Here is a 17,801-nt window from a genome sequence, read left to right as displayed (position 1 = left end):
CTCTCCAGCTACCCACATCTCCTTTATACAACATTCGCTACATCTTCTGCTTTCTTCTCCCTAAATATCCCACTCCCCACTGTGAAGACTCCCTACACACTACCATACACATCTTAGACCCCCCCACCCATAGTGGTCAAAATGCTCACACACCCCATTCCCATCCTCAAATACCACTCAGACATCATAAAGCCTCTTTCTAACACCCTCTCCCCATGCCCCAGATCTCTTCTACCTATCATGCTATCCCCCTTCACTCAGCTTCTTGGTCTTACTGCCTTCACCCTTTTACTCTGCAATGCACAATCTATCTCCAAAAAAATGCCCATTCTCAATGATATCCTGCTAGACACTAACCCTACATATGCGCTCTAACAGAAACCTGGCTCAAGGACACGGACGCAGTCCTCCTGAACGAACTGTCCTTATACAGTTACGACATCTTTTCTCTACCTTGACCAAAAAGAAGAGGAGGTTTTCTGCTAGCAGCTAAGAAAGAGCTCAGAATTTCTGCCCACCCTGCTAATACAGTACCCAAGCTCGAAATTGGCCTCTTCAAGTCTACACAACTACAAATCTGCCTAGTCTGTGCCCCCCCAGGCCTCCTTGAGAACAATCCCTCCCCTTTCATCGACTTCATAACAGAAAACTTAGACTTGGATAGCCCCTCCATCATTCTCGGGGACCTCAACTCCACGTTGACTCCATCCCCCCTCACACCCACATGTGACGCCGTCCTCACTTCTCTTAAATCTATGGGTTTCAACCAAATTATTACCAACCCCACTCACAAAGCCGGCCACACCCTTGACGTAATATTCATAAACTCCACATCCTCTCCACTGACACCCCCACCTGTACTCCTGTCCCCTGGTCCGACCATGCGCTTATAGCAACCTCCCTCTCGATAATAAATAAACACCCTCCCCCTCACACTAACAAAAAAACTATACAATTCAGAAAAACATGCAGCAGAGACGAACTCATCACCTTTTTCTCCAACGCCCTAAAAAACTTGACCTAACTGATACTGAAGCAGCTCTCTCATCCTGGAATGACATCACCATTAACATTGTCAACTCCCTATGCCCGCAAACCACGAAAATACTAAACACCTCCAGCAACCCAAAAAAACCTTAAACACACCATGAGATGCCAGGAAAAGAAATGGCGCCATGACCCCCCTCCCCATCCCATTTGGCATCCTACAAATCCGGCTTACACATATATCGCCCAACCATCCTTAAATGAAAAAAGATTTCTACGCCATTAGAATCCATGACTTACAATACAATGCTAAAGCCCTCTTTACTTATGATGCTGAGCTCACCAAAATTCCCCTCCCCCTTGCCTGAGGAAGACACCCAAACCAAATGCGACAACCTCGCACTCTACTTTTGCGATAAAATATCAAAACCCATTCAACGCTTCCCCTCCACTTCCCAGCCCTCTACACTCCTCACACCAACCCCTCACACCACTCTCAACACCTTTGAACTGACCTCTTCCATCGAAACAGAAACTATTCTAAAGAAAATTAAACCAGCACAACACCCTTCTGATACCATACCCACTAAATCTCTCTTGTCCATACCCAGTATAATAGCCAAACCATCACTGATATCATTAACTGCTCCCTTACCCTTGGAAATGTACCGGTGCTCTTAAAGCACCTACTGTCAAACCCCTACTCAAAAAAACATAATCTTGACCCGAACAATACTTCTAATTTCCGACCCATATCTAACCTATCCTTCCTGGCCAAAGTACTTGAAAAAGAAGTTAACACCCAGCTTTCAGACCACCTTGAAAAACATAATATCCTCTTCCCATCACAATTCAGCTTCCACAGATTCTTCAATACTGAGACCCTCCTAATCTCCCATACCGACACCATACTAAAAGGTTTCGACAAAGGTCAATCATTCTTACTCGCCCTACTTGACATCTTCTCTGCCTTTGACACCGTAAACCACAACATCCTCCTCACACGTCTCAAAGAAATTGGAATATCTGGTACCCCCCTCCACTGGTTTGAATCATATCTAACCAATAGACAATACAAGGTTAAAATAGACAACATAGAATCTAAACCTATTCACCTCTCCAGGGGCGTTCCCCAAGGCTCCGCTCTCTCCTCTACCCTCTTCAATATCTACTTGCTGCCACTCTGCCAACTTCTTTCCGACTTAAACCTCCCTCACTTTATTTATGCGGACGACGTACAAATACTCGTTTCATTCACTAACTCTTTAGACAACACCCTTAAAACCTGGCAAAATGCCTTGTCATCGATCAATAGCCTTCTCACCAGCCTCAATCTTGCCCTCAACACCTTCAAAATGGAACTGATTATCATCTCTCCACCCCATAACCAAATAAGTACCCTGCCACAAGCAACTACATTCTCATAGCAAGTACGAGACCTCGGTGTCACTATAGATAATCACCTCAACCTAAAAAGATTTATTGGCTCGACGATGAAAGAATGCTATTTCAGACTCAACACACTTAAAAAACTCAGACCACTCCTCCCACTGTGTACTCCTCCACTGTACTACAAGCCACAATACTCTCCAAAATAGATTATTGTAACTCCTTATTCCTCTGTCTCCTGAAAACCTCTATTAAACCTCTACAAATGCTTCAAAACTCCGCTGCCAGAATACTCACAAACACTCGCAAAAAAGACCATATCACACCCATCCTCAGAGATCTTCACTGGCTCCCCATTTCCTACCCCATAATCTACAAAATACTTACCATCATACATAAAACCCTTCACAACCAGAACATGCGCTGATTAAATGATTCCATACAGGGAGGCGGCGTGCAGGAACGAGGAGAGAGTCCGCTCCAACTGAGACGCTGTGCCGGTAAAACGAACAGCTGAGACGCCAGGCTGTAGTCGCTGACTAGTGACGTCAGTCGGACGTCCCCCACCCCCCCGACTATAAAATCTGCGGAGGGGCAGCACAGAAGCGGGAGGAGGCGTGCAGGAACGAGGAGAGAGTCCGCTCCAACTGAGACGCTGTGCCGGTAAAAACGAACAGCTGAGACGCCAGGCTGTAGTCGCTGACTAGTGACGTCAATCGGACGTCCCCCACCCCCCCCCCCCCCGACTATAAAATCTGTGGAGGGGCAGCACAGAAGCGGGAGGAGGCGTGCAGGAACGAGGAGAGAGTCAGCTCCAACTGAGACGCTGTGCCGGTAAAACGAACAGCTGAGACGCCAGGCTGTAGTCGCTGACTAGTGACGTCAGTCGGACGTCCCCCACCCCCCCGACTATAAAATCTGCGGAGGGGCAGCACAGAAGCGGGAGGAGGCGTGCAGGAACGAGGAGAGAGTCCGCTCCAACTGAGACGCTGTGCCGGTAAAACGAACAGCTGAGACGCCAGGCTGTAGTCGCTGACTAGTGACGTCAGTCGGACGTCCCCCATCCCCCCGACTATAAAATCTGCGGAGGGGCAGCACAGAAGCGGGAGGAGGCGTGCAGGAACGAGGAGAGAGTCCGCTCCAACTGAGACGCTGTGCCGGTAAAACGAACAGCTGAGACGCCAGACTGTAGTCGCTGACTGGTGACATCAGTCGGACGTCCCCCACCCCCCCCCCGACTATAAAATCTGCGGAGGGGCGGCGCCACGCAGCCGCCGGCGCATCGCCTAAGCCGCGCGAACCGAAGGGGTGCGCGGCTTTGGCCGGAGAAGGCCGGGAGATGGAAAAACTTGCTGTTTGAATATAATTTTCTAATGGGGAGAAAGAGGAAGGCCCGGATTATGACCTCGTCACCTGGACAACAACGCAGCACAGGACCCATGAACCACCACGTGGTAAGATTGGTGGATACACCGAAAGAGGACAGTGAGGGAGCAGATTCATTTGCTTCTTTGAGTCCCGGTGAAGGCCCAAAGTCTCCCCTACAACCCGCTGGAGTGGTGACAACGGACCCAGCGAGAAATCCGGTAGGACAAGTTCAAGTGGACATTAGCCTAAGAAATCAGGCTGAAGTTCCCTAGACTGATAAAACAATTACTTCTATAGTTGAAGGGATTGTTCCTGCTGGTAATCAGGGTAGTTTATCCCCTGGAGGAATACAGGGGAATTTTACCCTTGAAGATCTAGGGAGAATGATTATGAAGTTAGACGGTAACATTATTAAGATGAATGAATCATTATTATCAGTAATTAAGGAAAATAAGATGTCTATTGAATTACATGAAAAGAAAATAGAGAAATGTGAAAAGGATATGTTAACTGTCACAAGTAAGTTACAATTGGTACAAGAGTCAGGAAATGCTTTTATTAAAGACAGTCTTATCATTCACAAGGAATTGGAATATATGGAAAATTTAATGAGGGTAAAAAATCTACGATTAATTAATTTTCCAGTAACAAGGCTTCTCTCACCCTGGGAACTATTTAGGAACTATTTAAAGGAAATTCTCCTATATGAGGAGGAAGAAATCCCCAAGCTTTCAAAAATTTATTATTTACCTAGGAAAACCTCTAGTATTAGAGGTTTTGACCAAGGGGAAGAACCATCCTCACCAGGCCTATCGACCTTTTTAGAAGAGTCGGTAGACCTGATAAATAGGAGAGCTACCTTGATAATTTCATGTTTAGTTGAACAGGATAAAGAAAAGTTGTTTAAAAAATATTTCTCTGTAAAAGATATATTATTTTGTGGACATCGAGTCCAAATCTACCCTGATGTAGCACGAGCTACTCAGGCGAGGAGGAGGACTTTTTTGGCCTTAAAACCAAAAGTTGTGGCACTTGGTGCTACATTTTTTCTAAAATTTCCGTGTTTATGTCTGTTAAATTATAAAGGAAAGAAATATGGATTATTAGATCCAATGCAATTGGAAGTTTTTCTTTCAGACAAGGCTCTAACTTCGGTATCTGAGACAGAGGCCAAGTAAATAGAATAAATAGAATACTCCTCATACCTGTATTTAATTTACTATTGAATTACTTTTTTTCCTTTATAAGATAATTATTGCCTCCCCCAATTATAGGATAATTGGATTGTAATATTGAAGGTTTCTATGTTAATTAATGTTTTATGTAAATGTAAGATACATATGATTATTGTTACATGTATCCATTATTTCTTGATTTCATAAGTGTAAAACTGTTGAAAATGTAATAAAATATTTATTTATTTATTTATTTAACATTTTTTCTATACCGACCTTCATGGTTAAAATACCATATCAGGACGGTTTACATCGAACAGGGGTAAAATAACTAGATAAAGGAAGAAAAAACAAAGTTACATTACAACGAGGACTGTGAACTTGGAAGCTTAGGAAGCTAGAAGAGAAATATAAAGTTAAGTTAAAGGGAGAGAAACAAATTCCGGACTAGAGGTAGTCCAGACTAGAGATAGTCCACATGTTAGAGTCGGTATCCATGCTGTCAAGGTATTCAGAGGAGGGGAGGATCCATTAATCATGGGTAGATAACGCCTAATGTGTATCCCAGGGTTCTGGGAAGGCTTGGCGGAACAAATTACAAAAAAAAAAAAAATGATTCCATACAATTCCACACCTCTAACAGACCTACCAGATTTTCTTACAAAGGCACTCTAAACATTCCCTCTCTTAAGCTTTCCCATCTTAATGCCACAAAAGAACATGCTCTATCCATTGCCGGTCCCTCCACCTGGAATTCCATGCCTCCCGATCTCTGACAAGAACAATGCACCCAGAAATTTAAGAAAAAACTCAAAACCTAGCTCGTCAAACAAGTCTACCCTTAACCGTCTTATCTCAATCGTAACACATATTTTACACTTTCCCTCTTCTTAGCCTATTCCAATGTATTTGCCCTTACCATTGGCCTTCCCCCCTTTCTGTTCATGCACGTTCCATTGCATTGTAACCTCACAATTGATTTCCCCCTCGTTTATCTCAACATAATGCCATGTGATCAGATTTTCATTTTTTGTTATAATATTTTTATATTATTATATGGTTGCTTCATTGTTATATTATTACCTCATTATGACTGTATCTTGTTTTCCTTTTACCTTGAAATTTATCTCTCAGTGCCCCCTTTCCTTAGCTCCCCTGTTTGTTGTGTCCCGTGGCAGGCCATGACTGCGGTCCCCTACCTCGGCCGTGGCGGCGACCCGCCACAGCAGCCTCCGGGGAAACCCCTGACCAGGTGCTCAGTACCCCGGCGCGGGCCCCCGGTCTCACCATCGGGGGGAGAGCCGTCCCTGCTCTGCCCCTGCGCCGTTCTGCAGTCGTTTCCTTCGCGGAGGAAATCAAAGATGGCTGCCGCCATCTTTAGGCGCAAGGCCACGCCCCATTCACCAATTTAAAGGGACCTGATCCCTTTAACAACCTCACCTGTCCTGGATCAGCCTGAGCCGAGGAAGTATTTAAGGGAGCTTCCTCTGCTCATTCTCTGACTTAGCAATGTCCTCCAGCGTTGTCTTGTCTGCTTACCTCGGTGAGTTCTTGAGCTTGGATCCCTGTTCCTGTTTCGGCTTGGTCTTCCCGGTTCCTGACTTTGGATTGGCTTTGGTACTTCTCTGGTGTGTGACTCAGATTGGCAAGCAGTAATTCTCTGGTGTGACCTCGGACTGGCAAGCGTTGATCCCTCGGTGTGTGACCTCAGCCTGGTAAGCGATGACTCTCTGGCACCTGATCTCGGACCCCTCCTGGACTCCGTCTCCAAGGGCCCACCTAAGTCCCAGCGGTCTGGGTCCCTATGGGCTCCTCCTGGGGGGACCGCAGACTTCCAGGGTGAAGCTCCAGTCAGCCCTTGCACCGATATCGCGACTCCTCGGGGTCCACCTAAGTCCCAGCGGTCTGGGTCCCTACGGGCTCCTCCTGGGGGGACCACAGACTTCCAGGGGTGAAGATTCAGCTCCTCTTCTAGTCTCTTCATCTGTCTGCAGTCATCTCCACCTCCAGAGCCGAGGGTCAACTGCGCTCCTCTTCTGTTCTGCCTCGCCTCCCGACGAGAGAACCTGCGGAACCTCTGCAAGGTATTCCATCCTCTCATCGGCCCAAGGGTCCACAAGCCTGAGCTTAACACTGTTTCTACTGCCCTGTTTGCTGTAACTCGTTTCCAGTTAACACTGTTCTATATAAACCGGCATGATGTACCTACGAATGTCGGTAGATAAAAACCTTTAAATAAATAAGAGTAAATAACTAATTCATATGTGTAATGCGCTTGTTCCACAGTTCACCATTAATTACTTGTGCACTTATACCTTGCATTCATCTGATAAATGCCACAGTCTTTTGATATACTATACAAAAGTTTTTAGCTATGTTTGACTTTGCAATTGTCTTTGTCAAAAATCACTTTCTCCAGCATCTATTAATTTGGAAACTGATATGAGATTGTCTGCTAATTCAGGTACATGTAGTACATCTTCAGCTATCAGGCTTTCCTAGTTGCTATCTCCATGTGGCATGAATGGAATACTTTCTACTCCCAATGCTTCTTTGGATGTGCTATCTGCCATTGTTACAAATCTGTCCTGTACTGCAGTGCAGCTATTAATTCATGCTGTCAGGGTAAATGATATGAGGCACCAGAATCTTCTGAAAATGGCTTTTTGTTGTCAATTTTCTCTTGATCTATATAAGGATAGCTTTCAAACAACTTCATGCAGCCCCATATACATGCGTATATGGCCACACAGAGATCTACTACAGTATTTTATAACCTGTATATATCAGATTATAAATTCGTGTCTGTCTACCCTCCAACATATGCACGTATCGTTGGTTATACGCGAATAACTACAATGCATTGAAAGTATATACTTTTCCTACCTATTTTATAAACATACACATGCATATTTTAAGCATAAAAAAAAAATATAACTTGCTCACTTAAAACCCTGAGTTATATTTGGAAGTCAGTATGCACGCGTAATTGAAATCACTAGTTTGCCAATCCACCAGTTCACCCAGTCCTTGACCAGGTCATTGAGACCCTCCTAATTCTTCACTCTGAACTCTCCCAAGTTCACCCAGATATTCTGCCCAACCAACAGCAGAAAACCGACAAGTCTGATATCAATTGTGTTAGATAATTAGCAAGTGAAAAAATTGTATGAATACATTCCCTAAGTCTCTTATAAAATAGCAACTTACATGTGTTCCTCTTGGCCCTGCCCTGGAACACGCTAAACTGCTTTTTGTGCAAGTAAAGGTGCACATGAAACTGTAAATATGCACAATATTTTTGATGTTTATAAAATAACATGTACACAAGTACAAGCTACTTATGTATGTATTTGCAAATTATACATGATTAACTCTTTGAAAATGAACTCATATAGGGGCAAATTTAAAAATCACTGCTCGCGCTAAAAGGCCCATATATGCAATTTCCGAGATGTGCATGAACAATGCATATTGTAGAAACCTCAAATTACGAGCGAATATGTGCCTGCTCGAGCAAAAAAAAAAAAAAGGGGTGGAAAAGGGCAGGACATGGACAGGGCGTGGGTGTTCCCGGGGCGGGGCCAACAGTAAGGAGCGTATGTTATTATTTAGGAGAGTTGTGGGTGGATCCTTGGACCAGTGGCAGATGACCCCGCCCCCAGGTGGAAGATCCTGAGAGGGACCACCGGTCAGGCTCAGAGTTAGGAGACAGACACTGGGTGGTTAGCACACATGTTTACTTCTGCTCCTGATGAGGTATAACCCTTCATAAATCTCTGTTTAGGCCTAAATCAACTGGGTGAGGGCTCTGGGTCAACTAGGGGGAATGCAGGCTGAGGAACCAGAGGGGTCCGGATGCCCTCAAGACAGATTGGGCAAACTGGTGGAATAATGGGTAAAACTGGGAATGTCTTTCACATGAGCATGTTTTAAAATCTGCTTACCTGCATGCATTAAAGCTGACAAAGTCCTTGAGTAATCACTTAAAATTAGGAGTACACATATGCGTGATAGGCGTATATTAAATCATGGCCAGTTCATGGCCAGTTTTGCTCTCTGATTATTTTTTCTTCGAGCTCTTTCATTACTTGAAAAATATTTCGTTTTCCTTTTGAAAATTAGCTTACAGATGACCTGCAAGCTACTTGGGAAATTTAAAACATTTCCCCTCGGTTCACACTATTCACTTGGCTTATGTAACTGCATCATGGAGCTTATTCATTGCAAAAATGCAGATCAGTCAGTCTGTATGGAGAATAAAATCCCAATATGTTGTCTCATGTTAATTGCATGAATAAGATTGCATGAAGAATGTGCCCTTGTGTAGGTTAACTCCTTCATGTGATAAAATATACTTTTGCTTGGTACAATGAAAAGGTAATCATTTCCTAGATCTGCTTCTTCAACATAATCATTTCTCTATTTTTATAAACTGCTTGACACACTGGAAGTTTATTGTTCTTTCTGGTAGTTACTTAAAAGGATTTCATATTTTCTGGTTTGGTGCATGAAACATTTTTTTAACAGGTCTGTTTCTCTAAAAAGGCAGTTTCTCAAAAGGGTTTCACTATAATAGTCTAATGCAGTTTTACTTGGATTCTCATTTTTAACGTACAAGCTCTATTGGCTGAAATAGTTCTGTCATGCACATCTATGGGAGCCTGTTCTATATGCTTACTTTTAAAGTGCTTTTCAGAACTCTGATATGATGAAGCTTCTCATTGATAACTGGGTCATTGCACCTCTTTATAAATGATCTCCGGAACTCTTGCTTGGTGGAGGGGCGCTGCTCTCCAAAAGCTGATAAACTGGCTTGTTCCAAAGTCTTATACAACTTCTGCAGCCCATCCATACTCTCTCTGATTTCCTTTGTGTTTTCTGAAAGGCAATTGACAAAATGTGTATTGTTTCTGAATACACTATTTAAGAAAGGGATTATTATTATTATTTTATTCATACCAATAATTATAACATTAAAACTCATCAATTTAAGGGTAATTTTATAACAGCCCAGACAGCAGCAAAGTCTGCATGCACATTGTATATAGTACATGCATACTTTACTGAATATTTTTCTAAGTTAATTTATGTGCATAATTTTGCTTTGAAGACCCTGCTCCAAGCAGGCTGTAACTAATACAAGGTAATTTACATGCTAACTTTTTAAAATTGAAAAGTAAGCATGTAAATCCCAGCTCTGCAGTTTGCGTGAAAGTTCAAAGTACTTGCATGATGGGGTTACAAACGGATTTTTATGGGAACCTAGGAGTGAGCTGTTTTAGTACAGCCATAAAACTGGATTTTATATGTGTAAATAGCTTTGAAAATGACCCCCATTATCTTTGTATGTGTTGGAATGGGTGAGCTTGTAGTCTCATGATGTCCCATTGAAATTCATACAGTATTGTATGAACTGAATATTTTGTGCACTGATAGGAACAGAACAATTTGTTCTATAGTTTTTTTTTCTTACAACTTACTGGTATTATTTTTAAATAATTCCTTTTATTTTAATTTGCTTTTTCAAAATAGCAAAGTGGCAAAATTACAGCATATAAAGGTTCAGGTTTCATCACATTGCCATAAAGTCTCAGTAATTATAACAGTAATGCCAAAGGTTTTCTGCTTTCAAGATCAGAATCAAACCTTCATCTGCCATGTCCCCATAGTTATTTGTCAGATGAAAGAATTTAAACCAGGGTAGCTTGAGGGAAATGTTTCATATTTCTTTTCTGCAACTCTTGATTTATGTATCAGTTGTTCCAATGTCAATGCATTTCTAATACCTATTTTCCACTGTTAGAGGTGAATTTGAAAAGCTGGCACGCGCCAAAATTGGAAGATGTGTGCGCATGTAGGACATGTCCGTGTGCACCCAATTTCAAAAGGCGCCTTACATGCGCACACATCTTCTCATACAGGAATATCGCTCTTCAAATGAAAAAGGGGAGCGATTTGGGTCTGGTGTGAGCAGGCTGTGGGCCTTCTGGGGTGGGGCCAAGAGTTGGGCAATGCAAGTACCTTACAAGCCTGGGTGCACGCCCAGATCCAATGCTGCAGAACATTAATTCTGCTATGGAGGAGATATCTGTTAAAAAAAAAAAAAAATACAGGTATCGCTGAGGAGTTTTAAGAGGTCTGGGGTAACTGGAGGGAGTGCAGGCTAAAGAACCAGGGTGCTTTGGAGGACCCATGTCTAGACTGGGCAAGCTGGTGGATGAACTGGTGAAACTGGTTATGGCGTGGCTATGCGACTATCGTAAAATTCCCCACTTGCATGCCTGAAACTCAACTTTACATGACTGCGCATGCCCACTTGCAAAATTGGGCGTCCAGGCTATTTTATAACATACGTGCACGTTTGTTATGAAATTGCCATGTCTTTGGGCGCACACCCGTACACACGTGCACCCGCGCACCCTTTTGAAAGTTACCGTCCTTATGAATTGGCGGGCCTTTCCATTTGTTGGCTAACCCACTTTAGCCATTAATAAGGATAATTCTGAAATCTTTCTGCTATATTTATTATATAGATCTTCTGCCAGTAAGCCCAGAAGCCACTCTTGCTTTCAAGAACAAACACTTTCCATATTAAATTTGACATCATTTAATTTTTGAATAGCCAAGATGGTATTCTGATCATGTCTAACAATATTCCTTCTGGAATCTTCACATTTTTTAACCTGGTGCTCATTGTATGCAACCCATTTTTTTAAACCATATTTCTGGGGTATAATATATTCTGTAAATTATATAAATACCCAAACAAATGAATTTGTACTGAGTTATCTGATTCCTATTTATTTAGCAGATGCAAGTATTATTGCTTCATTTCTGAATCTGATATATTATTGAGGACATTTTCAAATTCATTTCTGCAGCTAAAACAGTGTTTCACACACAGAAAGTGGATTTTTAAAGTTGCCCACCCAACATGCGGGTAAACTTAGGTGTGTATGTCCTGCCTGCACCCAAATTTACCTGGACTGAGCAGAGGCTTTCCTGGAGGCAGAGTTGGGGGAGGGGTTTGCACTTAGACACATATGTTTGGATTTTAAAAAGTATGGGGGTCAATTTTTAAAGCAGCGCGTACCCGTCCATGTGCAAGCGGTTCCCAGCGTGCGCACATGGACGCGCCAATTTTATAACATGCGCTGGCGTGCACATGTTATAAAATCTGACGGCCGCATGCACATGCGTGCCAGATTTTAAAATCCAATTAAGGAGCGGACTGGGAGGGAACTTCTCTACCCCCCTACCTAAACTTCCTCCCTCTTCCCCTCTCCTCCCCACCCTGTAAACCTAACCTAACTTTCTCCAAATTTTTTAATTTATTACTTACTGCTCCTCTGGAGCAGCAGTAATCTCCATGCATTGAATGGTCTGTCGTGGCCTCCCCTCCCCCCCCCCAGCCAGCTCCTTTGGAGAGGCCCGGCAGTTGTGCACATACCGGGGTTTACGTGCATGTCTGGGCCCGTTATAAAATGCACACAGCGCACGCAAGGCCTGGCCATGAGCTTAAACCCTGGTATTTGCGCACACGGGCCTTTGAAAATGTATTTGAATGTGCTTACATTTTCCTGAAAAATTCTGCATTTACGTTTTAGCAGGTGTGAATATGTACAGATAGATTTGTTGGGATAATTTTCAAAGAGGGCTTATGAGCTTTGAAAATTATCTCAACCCTGCCTCCGCTCATTCCAGGCTAACTTATGTGCATGTTAGAAAATAACTTCTTAAAGAAACATCTGATTAACATTTCTTGCTTAAGCTAAGTAAGTCAGTCACTTATTTGTTGATTACAACATTAAAAACCTGCACTGTTTTTTTTCTAGTTAGAGCTTGCTATAGTTTTTGTTCAGCTGAAGATGAAATCAGTTCTTTTGACTTATTCTCTATTACTGTCAACATAGTGTGCTGAATTTATAAACACTGGAAGAAGTTTAATCTCCTGTTTTTATTTGTTCAAAGGCTTTGAAATGTCCATTTAAGAAGCAATGTTTTATTTTTCTTCTTCCTCCCTTTGTCTATTCTCCAATGCACTTCAGATGAATTAAATCAAGAACAATTCATTCCCACATATAGGGTATTAAACTCCATTAATCTCCATCCCACAGTCCATACTTTAACAGTATCTTGAACAAAGGATAGTTCTTCAAATCTTTTCACATTAGTTCTGACAAATAATTTAAAGTATTATGTCATACAGCTTGACATTTATCCAATACCATATCATAGATAACTGTGTCACATAGTAATATATTTCTAAATTTGGTAACAAAAGTTCACAGAAGGATTGTAAATTTAATTTGAGAATGCTCTCCAGCCCAGAAAAATTGCCAATAATTGGATCATAGTGACACTTTTGTAAACTTTTAGAAGTTCATCTTATGTTTTAATCGTTATTTGCTGCATTCTGCTTCTCCAGAACCTGACAGAATCAGCATATGGGGGTCTGATTTTCAAAAGCGTTTACTTGAGTAAATGCGCTTTACTCGACTAAGTGGGTTTTTGAAAATTGCTACAGTATATGCCATTGAATTGTCCATAGGATTTACTCATGTAAGTGCATTTTACTTGAGTAAATGACTTTTGAAAATTGCTACAATAGTAGTTAACATTTACGCATGTAACTCTTTTTGAAAATTACCCCCATTGTGTTTAGCAGCCTATATAGCTGAAGTAAGAACAGATTTGTTTTTTTGACCAATCGGTTTGCAACATAGACCACATATTTATTTATGTGTTGCACTTATATTCTGCTACATCAAACAAGTCCATCTGAGCAGATATAGCTTTTTATGAACAACTACAAAAACAGTTGCTTTATTTTTTACAAGATATTTATGAATAATTACCTTCTTTAGTGGAATTATTTTGCTTCCTTGAAATAAATTCATCTTCAGGTTTTTCGTCTGCTACCCCTCCTAACTTGACATAAGCTTTAGCCCTGACCTCTCTGTTCCTTGGCAAGCTCTGACTACGTTGCTTCTGTGGTTTACTGTGCGAGGTGTGACCCTTTGGACACTCAGCCAGTGGGAAAGGCCCATCTCGTTCATGGTTGTGGCGTCTTTGGACAGGCAGGGTTGCCTGCTTTCGCCTCTCTGGAGACATTCCAGGTCGGCCTGCCATGTACTCTGAGTCGGGAGGACCAGTCTGAAGAAAATGAAGCCCTGAACTAGTTAATGGGGTCTCAATGAGGTCTTGCCATGAGCGCCTTTCACGATAGGAGGGTCGACATCCTGACGAGTGAGTACTTCCTGTGGTATCCTGCCGGGAGTCCTCCACAGAGGAATGAGAATAGGTTGACTCGCTTGAGAAATGTCGGCCATGTTTTGGTTCAGGGAAAGGACTTGAAGAATTAACCTGAAAAGGAATGCAGAGATAAAATATTGTTTAAATAACTGGCAAGAAAAAGTAGAGCACATCTAGCTTCCAGGTACTTTGGTCCATATTTTTGGAACTTAATACCTTTAAAACTCCATATGGAACTCAGTTATTTTTCCTTACATAGGAAATTAAAAACATGGCTTTTTGTGCAAATATTTGAGAGATGAGGACTATGATTGCTACTCTTAGGTAAGCTTATTGTAACTAGAATTGTTAGGGTGGGTTAGGCATGTTGATTTTAAGTTTGGCTTAAACTGTGATAACGTTGGATGCTATTGTAACTTGCTCTGGGCTGGTAAGTTGGGCATAAAATCAGACCTAACAAATACAATACGTTGATAAATAACAGTGTAATGGCCTAGATTCATCATTCTGCTCTAAGGATAACGGAATGATGAGCTGCGAAGAAAAAAGGGGCAGGAAGGTGATAGTGTGCACCCAGCCGCATCGCGGTGGTGCATTTTCGCCAGCCGCAGTTGCAGAGTGGCGCACACTATCGCCCCCATAGCGCCACCGTAAAAGGTGGTGTTATTTCTAGTGCTACAGGCGGCAATAACGTCTAAAACATTATCGTTCGCAGCGGTGACAAAAAAAAATGTCCTATCCCCGCCCAAACCCCTTTCCCCACCCAAATCTCGTCCTAACCCCTTTCCCTCATTTAAATTTTAACGTTGCGATGCGGTCGCTATCACGTGCATTAGGGCGTTATTGCGCATGATAAGGCCACGTTGCCTTTTAAAGAATGACTCTGAATGTTATATATTATCACAGAATGGGTTTGTCCAAGTAAAATTGCAACTACAACAGGTAATTTGCTAAAAATTATTTTAATAAGCACTCATTCTCATGACAAAACCATTGATGTAAAGCAGATCCTGTTGGAAATGACAGCAGTGTACATGCATGATTCTTTTTTATAGGGCTCCCTAGCTCACTCTTAGCCCAGGAGTAGACTTTAAAGAAATACAATTTAGGGAGTAACTGTTCCAACCACATTAGTGACTAAACATCCTACCAGCTAGTAGGCTGAACCCAAGTTTTGACTGAAATATTACTTGATTTGAATAGCTAAAACAAAAATTGAAAAAGTCAGGGCTTAACCTGTGTCTTGGGGCGATAAACAGCAACACATGGGTGAAAATCAGTCTGAGCTTCACCCATGTGTTGCTGTTGCCTCATCATTCTTTCTTTGGTTCTGGTTGTATGAGGATCATGTCATTCTTGCTGAAGAAATATCTGAAAGAAAAATAGAGAACAGTCCTATCTGCACATAAGGAATAAAGGCAAACTACGGGATCTCAGCCTGCACAGATAGACAATGCTGTTACTAGGCCCTGCTTTCATTGCTGTACCATTTTTATTTCTTCTCTATAGGAAAGAAAATTAAATATTATAGGATTTGCACACAATTACTGTCCTGTGTATTATTTTAAAGGAAATATGACTTGGCTTAACATTTTACATAAAGAGACAATCTTCAATAAGACAGCTAGATTCACATTCTGGGATACTTTTGAAACCAGGTAATTTGCAAATCAGTTTCAAAGAGAAACTACCCTGTTTGTGTAGTTAGAGGAGCTAGGGCTAGGGATGTGTTCACAGCCCCTGGGGGGAAGGAGTCCCAAACAACATGCAACAATGACACGTATGGCAGATTTAGGGTCCATGCGCCTAATATTTAAATGATCTAGGTAACTAACTTTAAGAGTTAGACACCGAGATCTGGTTCCTGAATTCACAAAGAGGCTAATATTCAAAGACTAACTTATAAGTTATCTGACTTACCCCTAGATTCATCAAAAATTTTGGAGTTACTACACCACACAGTAAACTTAGCCGTGCTAAACCCTACTTCTGAGAGAGAGAGAGACTATCTACAAGGCCCTCATAGTAGTTAAGTATTTAAATCTCTATAGGAGGGCCGCCTAATAGGTCGAAGTGAGGTAATAGGTTTTGGGTTTAGGGGCCAGTTTTGCATGTAGCATGAGACGTACAAACAGCACAGTACACCTTGGTGAAGATTTGACATCATTTGGAGTGAGGAAAGTCTAACACCTCTATAGCAGATACCATCAAGCTAGGGCTAGATAACATAATACAAAATGTTATCTTTGTGAGACTTTCCTCACTCCAAATGATGTCAAATCTTCACCGAGATGTACTGTGCTGTTTTTATGTCTCATTCTACATGAAAATCTGGCCCTTAAATCCTAAATCAACATCTCACCTCGAGCCAGTAGATGCCCCTCCTATAGGCATATAAATAGTTGCACACTGTGAAGGCCTCCGCAGAGACTCTCTCTCTCACTCTCTCTCTCTCTGTCATTCACAAGTCTAGAAATGATTGAAAAATGTATTGGGAATTGCATTATGGCCGTTTCGGGCATATTGCACAGCTTAACGCCAGGAAAAAAGGTGTAGTTATTTCAGACATTAAAACCGTGTGATAGCGTGCATCATGCTATTGCACGGTGCGATATTGCCCCTCATTTTCATGAATTCTTGCCAAACTCCTCCCTAATCCCACCCCGTCCCAAAATTTGCATTCACGCTAGCGTTAGTATCGCATGCGTTATGGCATTAACGCGTTATCGCGTGCGTTAACACCTTAACTCATTGTGATGAATGACGCTGTAAGTTAGCTGAATAACTTTGGGGGCTGCCTCTGAGCAGGTCCAAGTTATCTGGCCTTGGGTGGTCGGATAACTTGCTGCTTAACCGGATATCTTCAAAGAAATCTGGTTAAGTAGCACTGTAAAGTAAAAAAAAAACCCAAAAAGATGTAAAGTGGGTCTGCGGCCTGATTCCCTCGTTTGCGCCCCCCACCCCCAACAGACTGCACCGCCACAACTCCAAAGCCCTCCTAAATATTGAAAAAATGTTTCAGGGTCCACAGATCGGGACCCCCACCCCTTCCCCTGTTCTGTTTTAAAATGGAAATTGGGTTGGACCCCCACCCGTCTGGACCTCACCTCCAACCTGACCCTAAAATCCCCAGCCAGGAGCAAGGTATGCACTTACCTACTCCCGGCACTTCCAGCATAGCTCTGACGAGAGATGCACTGGAAGCGTAAGCTACCTGCAATTTATGCTTCAGTGCTTAGCCTTGCTGAGCAGCACTGGGCGTGGTTAGGTGAATACCTTGCTCCCGGTTGAGGATTTATTTATTTATTTATTTATTTATTTGATGCTTTTTTATACCGACATTCATGACGAAGGTCATATCATATCGGTTTACAGGAAACATAGAATTCAAACATTAACAATAACCTGAAGGAGCAAAAGTTACAATAAAACAGGGGTATGTAACTGGGGAGATGGAAATGCAGAGGGAGAAAGTTAACTCATAAATTCAATACAACTATAGAGATGGAGGGTGCTTGGATGGCCTAAGACAGAACTGTAACAGTAAATAAGGAAATGCAGCAGATTTCAATGAGTCCCAAAACAACTTCAACGTTGTAAATAATTTTAAGTCTTTATTGGCGG

The 17,801-nt window shown here is 42.2% G+C and overlaps 1 protein-coding gene across 3 annotated transcripts in view; it reads right to left on the bottom strand.

Moving 5' to 3' along the window:
* The window catches only part of LOC115093999 (connector enhancer of kinase suppressor of ras 2-like), a 99,577-nt gene that overhangs the window by 10,002 nt on the left and 71,774 nt on the right, over positions 1–17,801 (bottom strand). For 2 of the 3 annotated variants that reach the window (XM_029606569.1, XM_029606571.1), the window contains exons 4-5: positions 13,781–14,288; positions 9,601–9,800 (exon numbers count right to left, since the gene is read on the bottom strand). In XM_029606569.1, the coding sequence (XP_029462429.1) occupies positions 9,601–9,800; positions 13,781–14,288 (708 nt within the window). Of the gene's footprint in view, positions 1–9,600; positions 9,801–13,780; positions 14,289–15,413; positions 15,496–17,801 lie in introns of those variants that run through there. The other variant, XM_029606572.1, reaches the window with a different exon arrangement.

The sequence above is a fragment of the Rhinatrema bivittatum genome, chromosome 6 (assembly GCF_901001135.1).
Source record: "Rhinatrema bivittatum chromosome 6, aRhiBiv1.1, whole genome shotgun sequence".
Classification (NCBI taxonomy): domain Eukaryota; kingdom Metazoa; phylum Chordata; class Amphibia; order Gymnophiona; family Rhinatrematidae; genus Rhinatrema; species Rhinatrema bivittatum.
The sequence above is the reverse complement of the archived record's forward strand: the minus strand, read 5'-3'. Positions and strand labels throughout refer to the sequence as shown.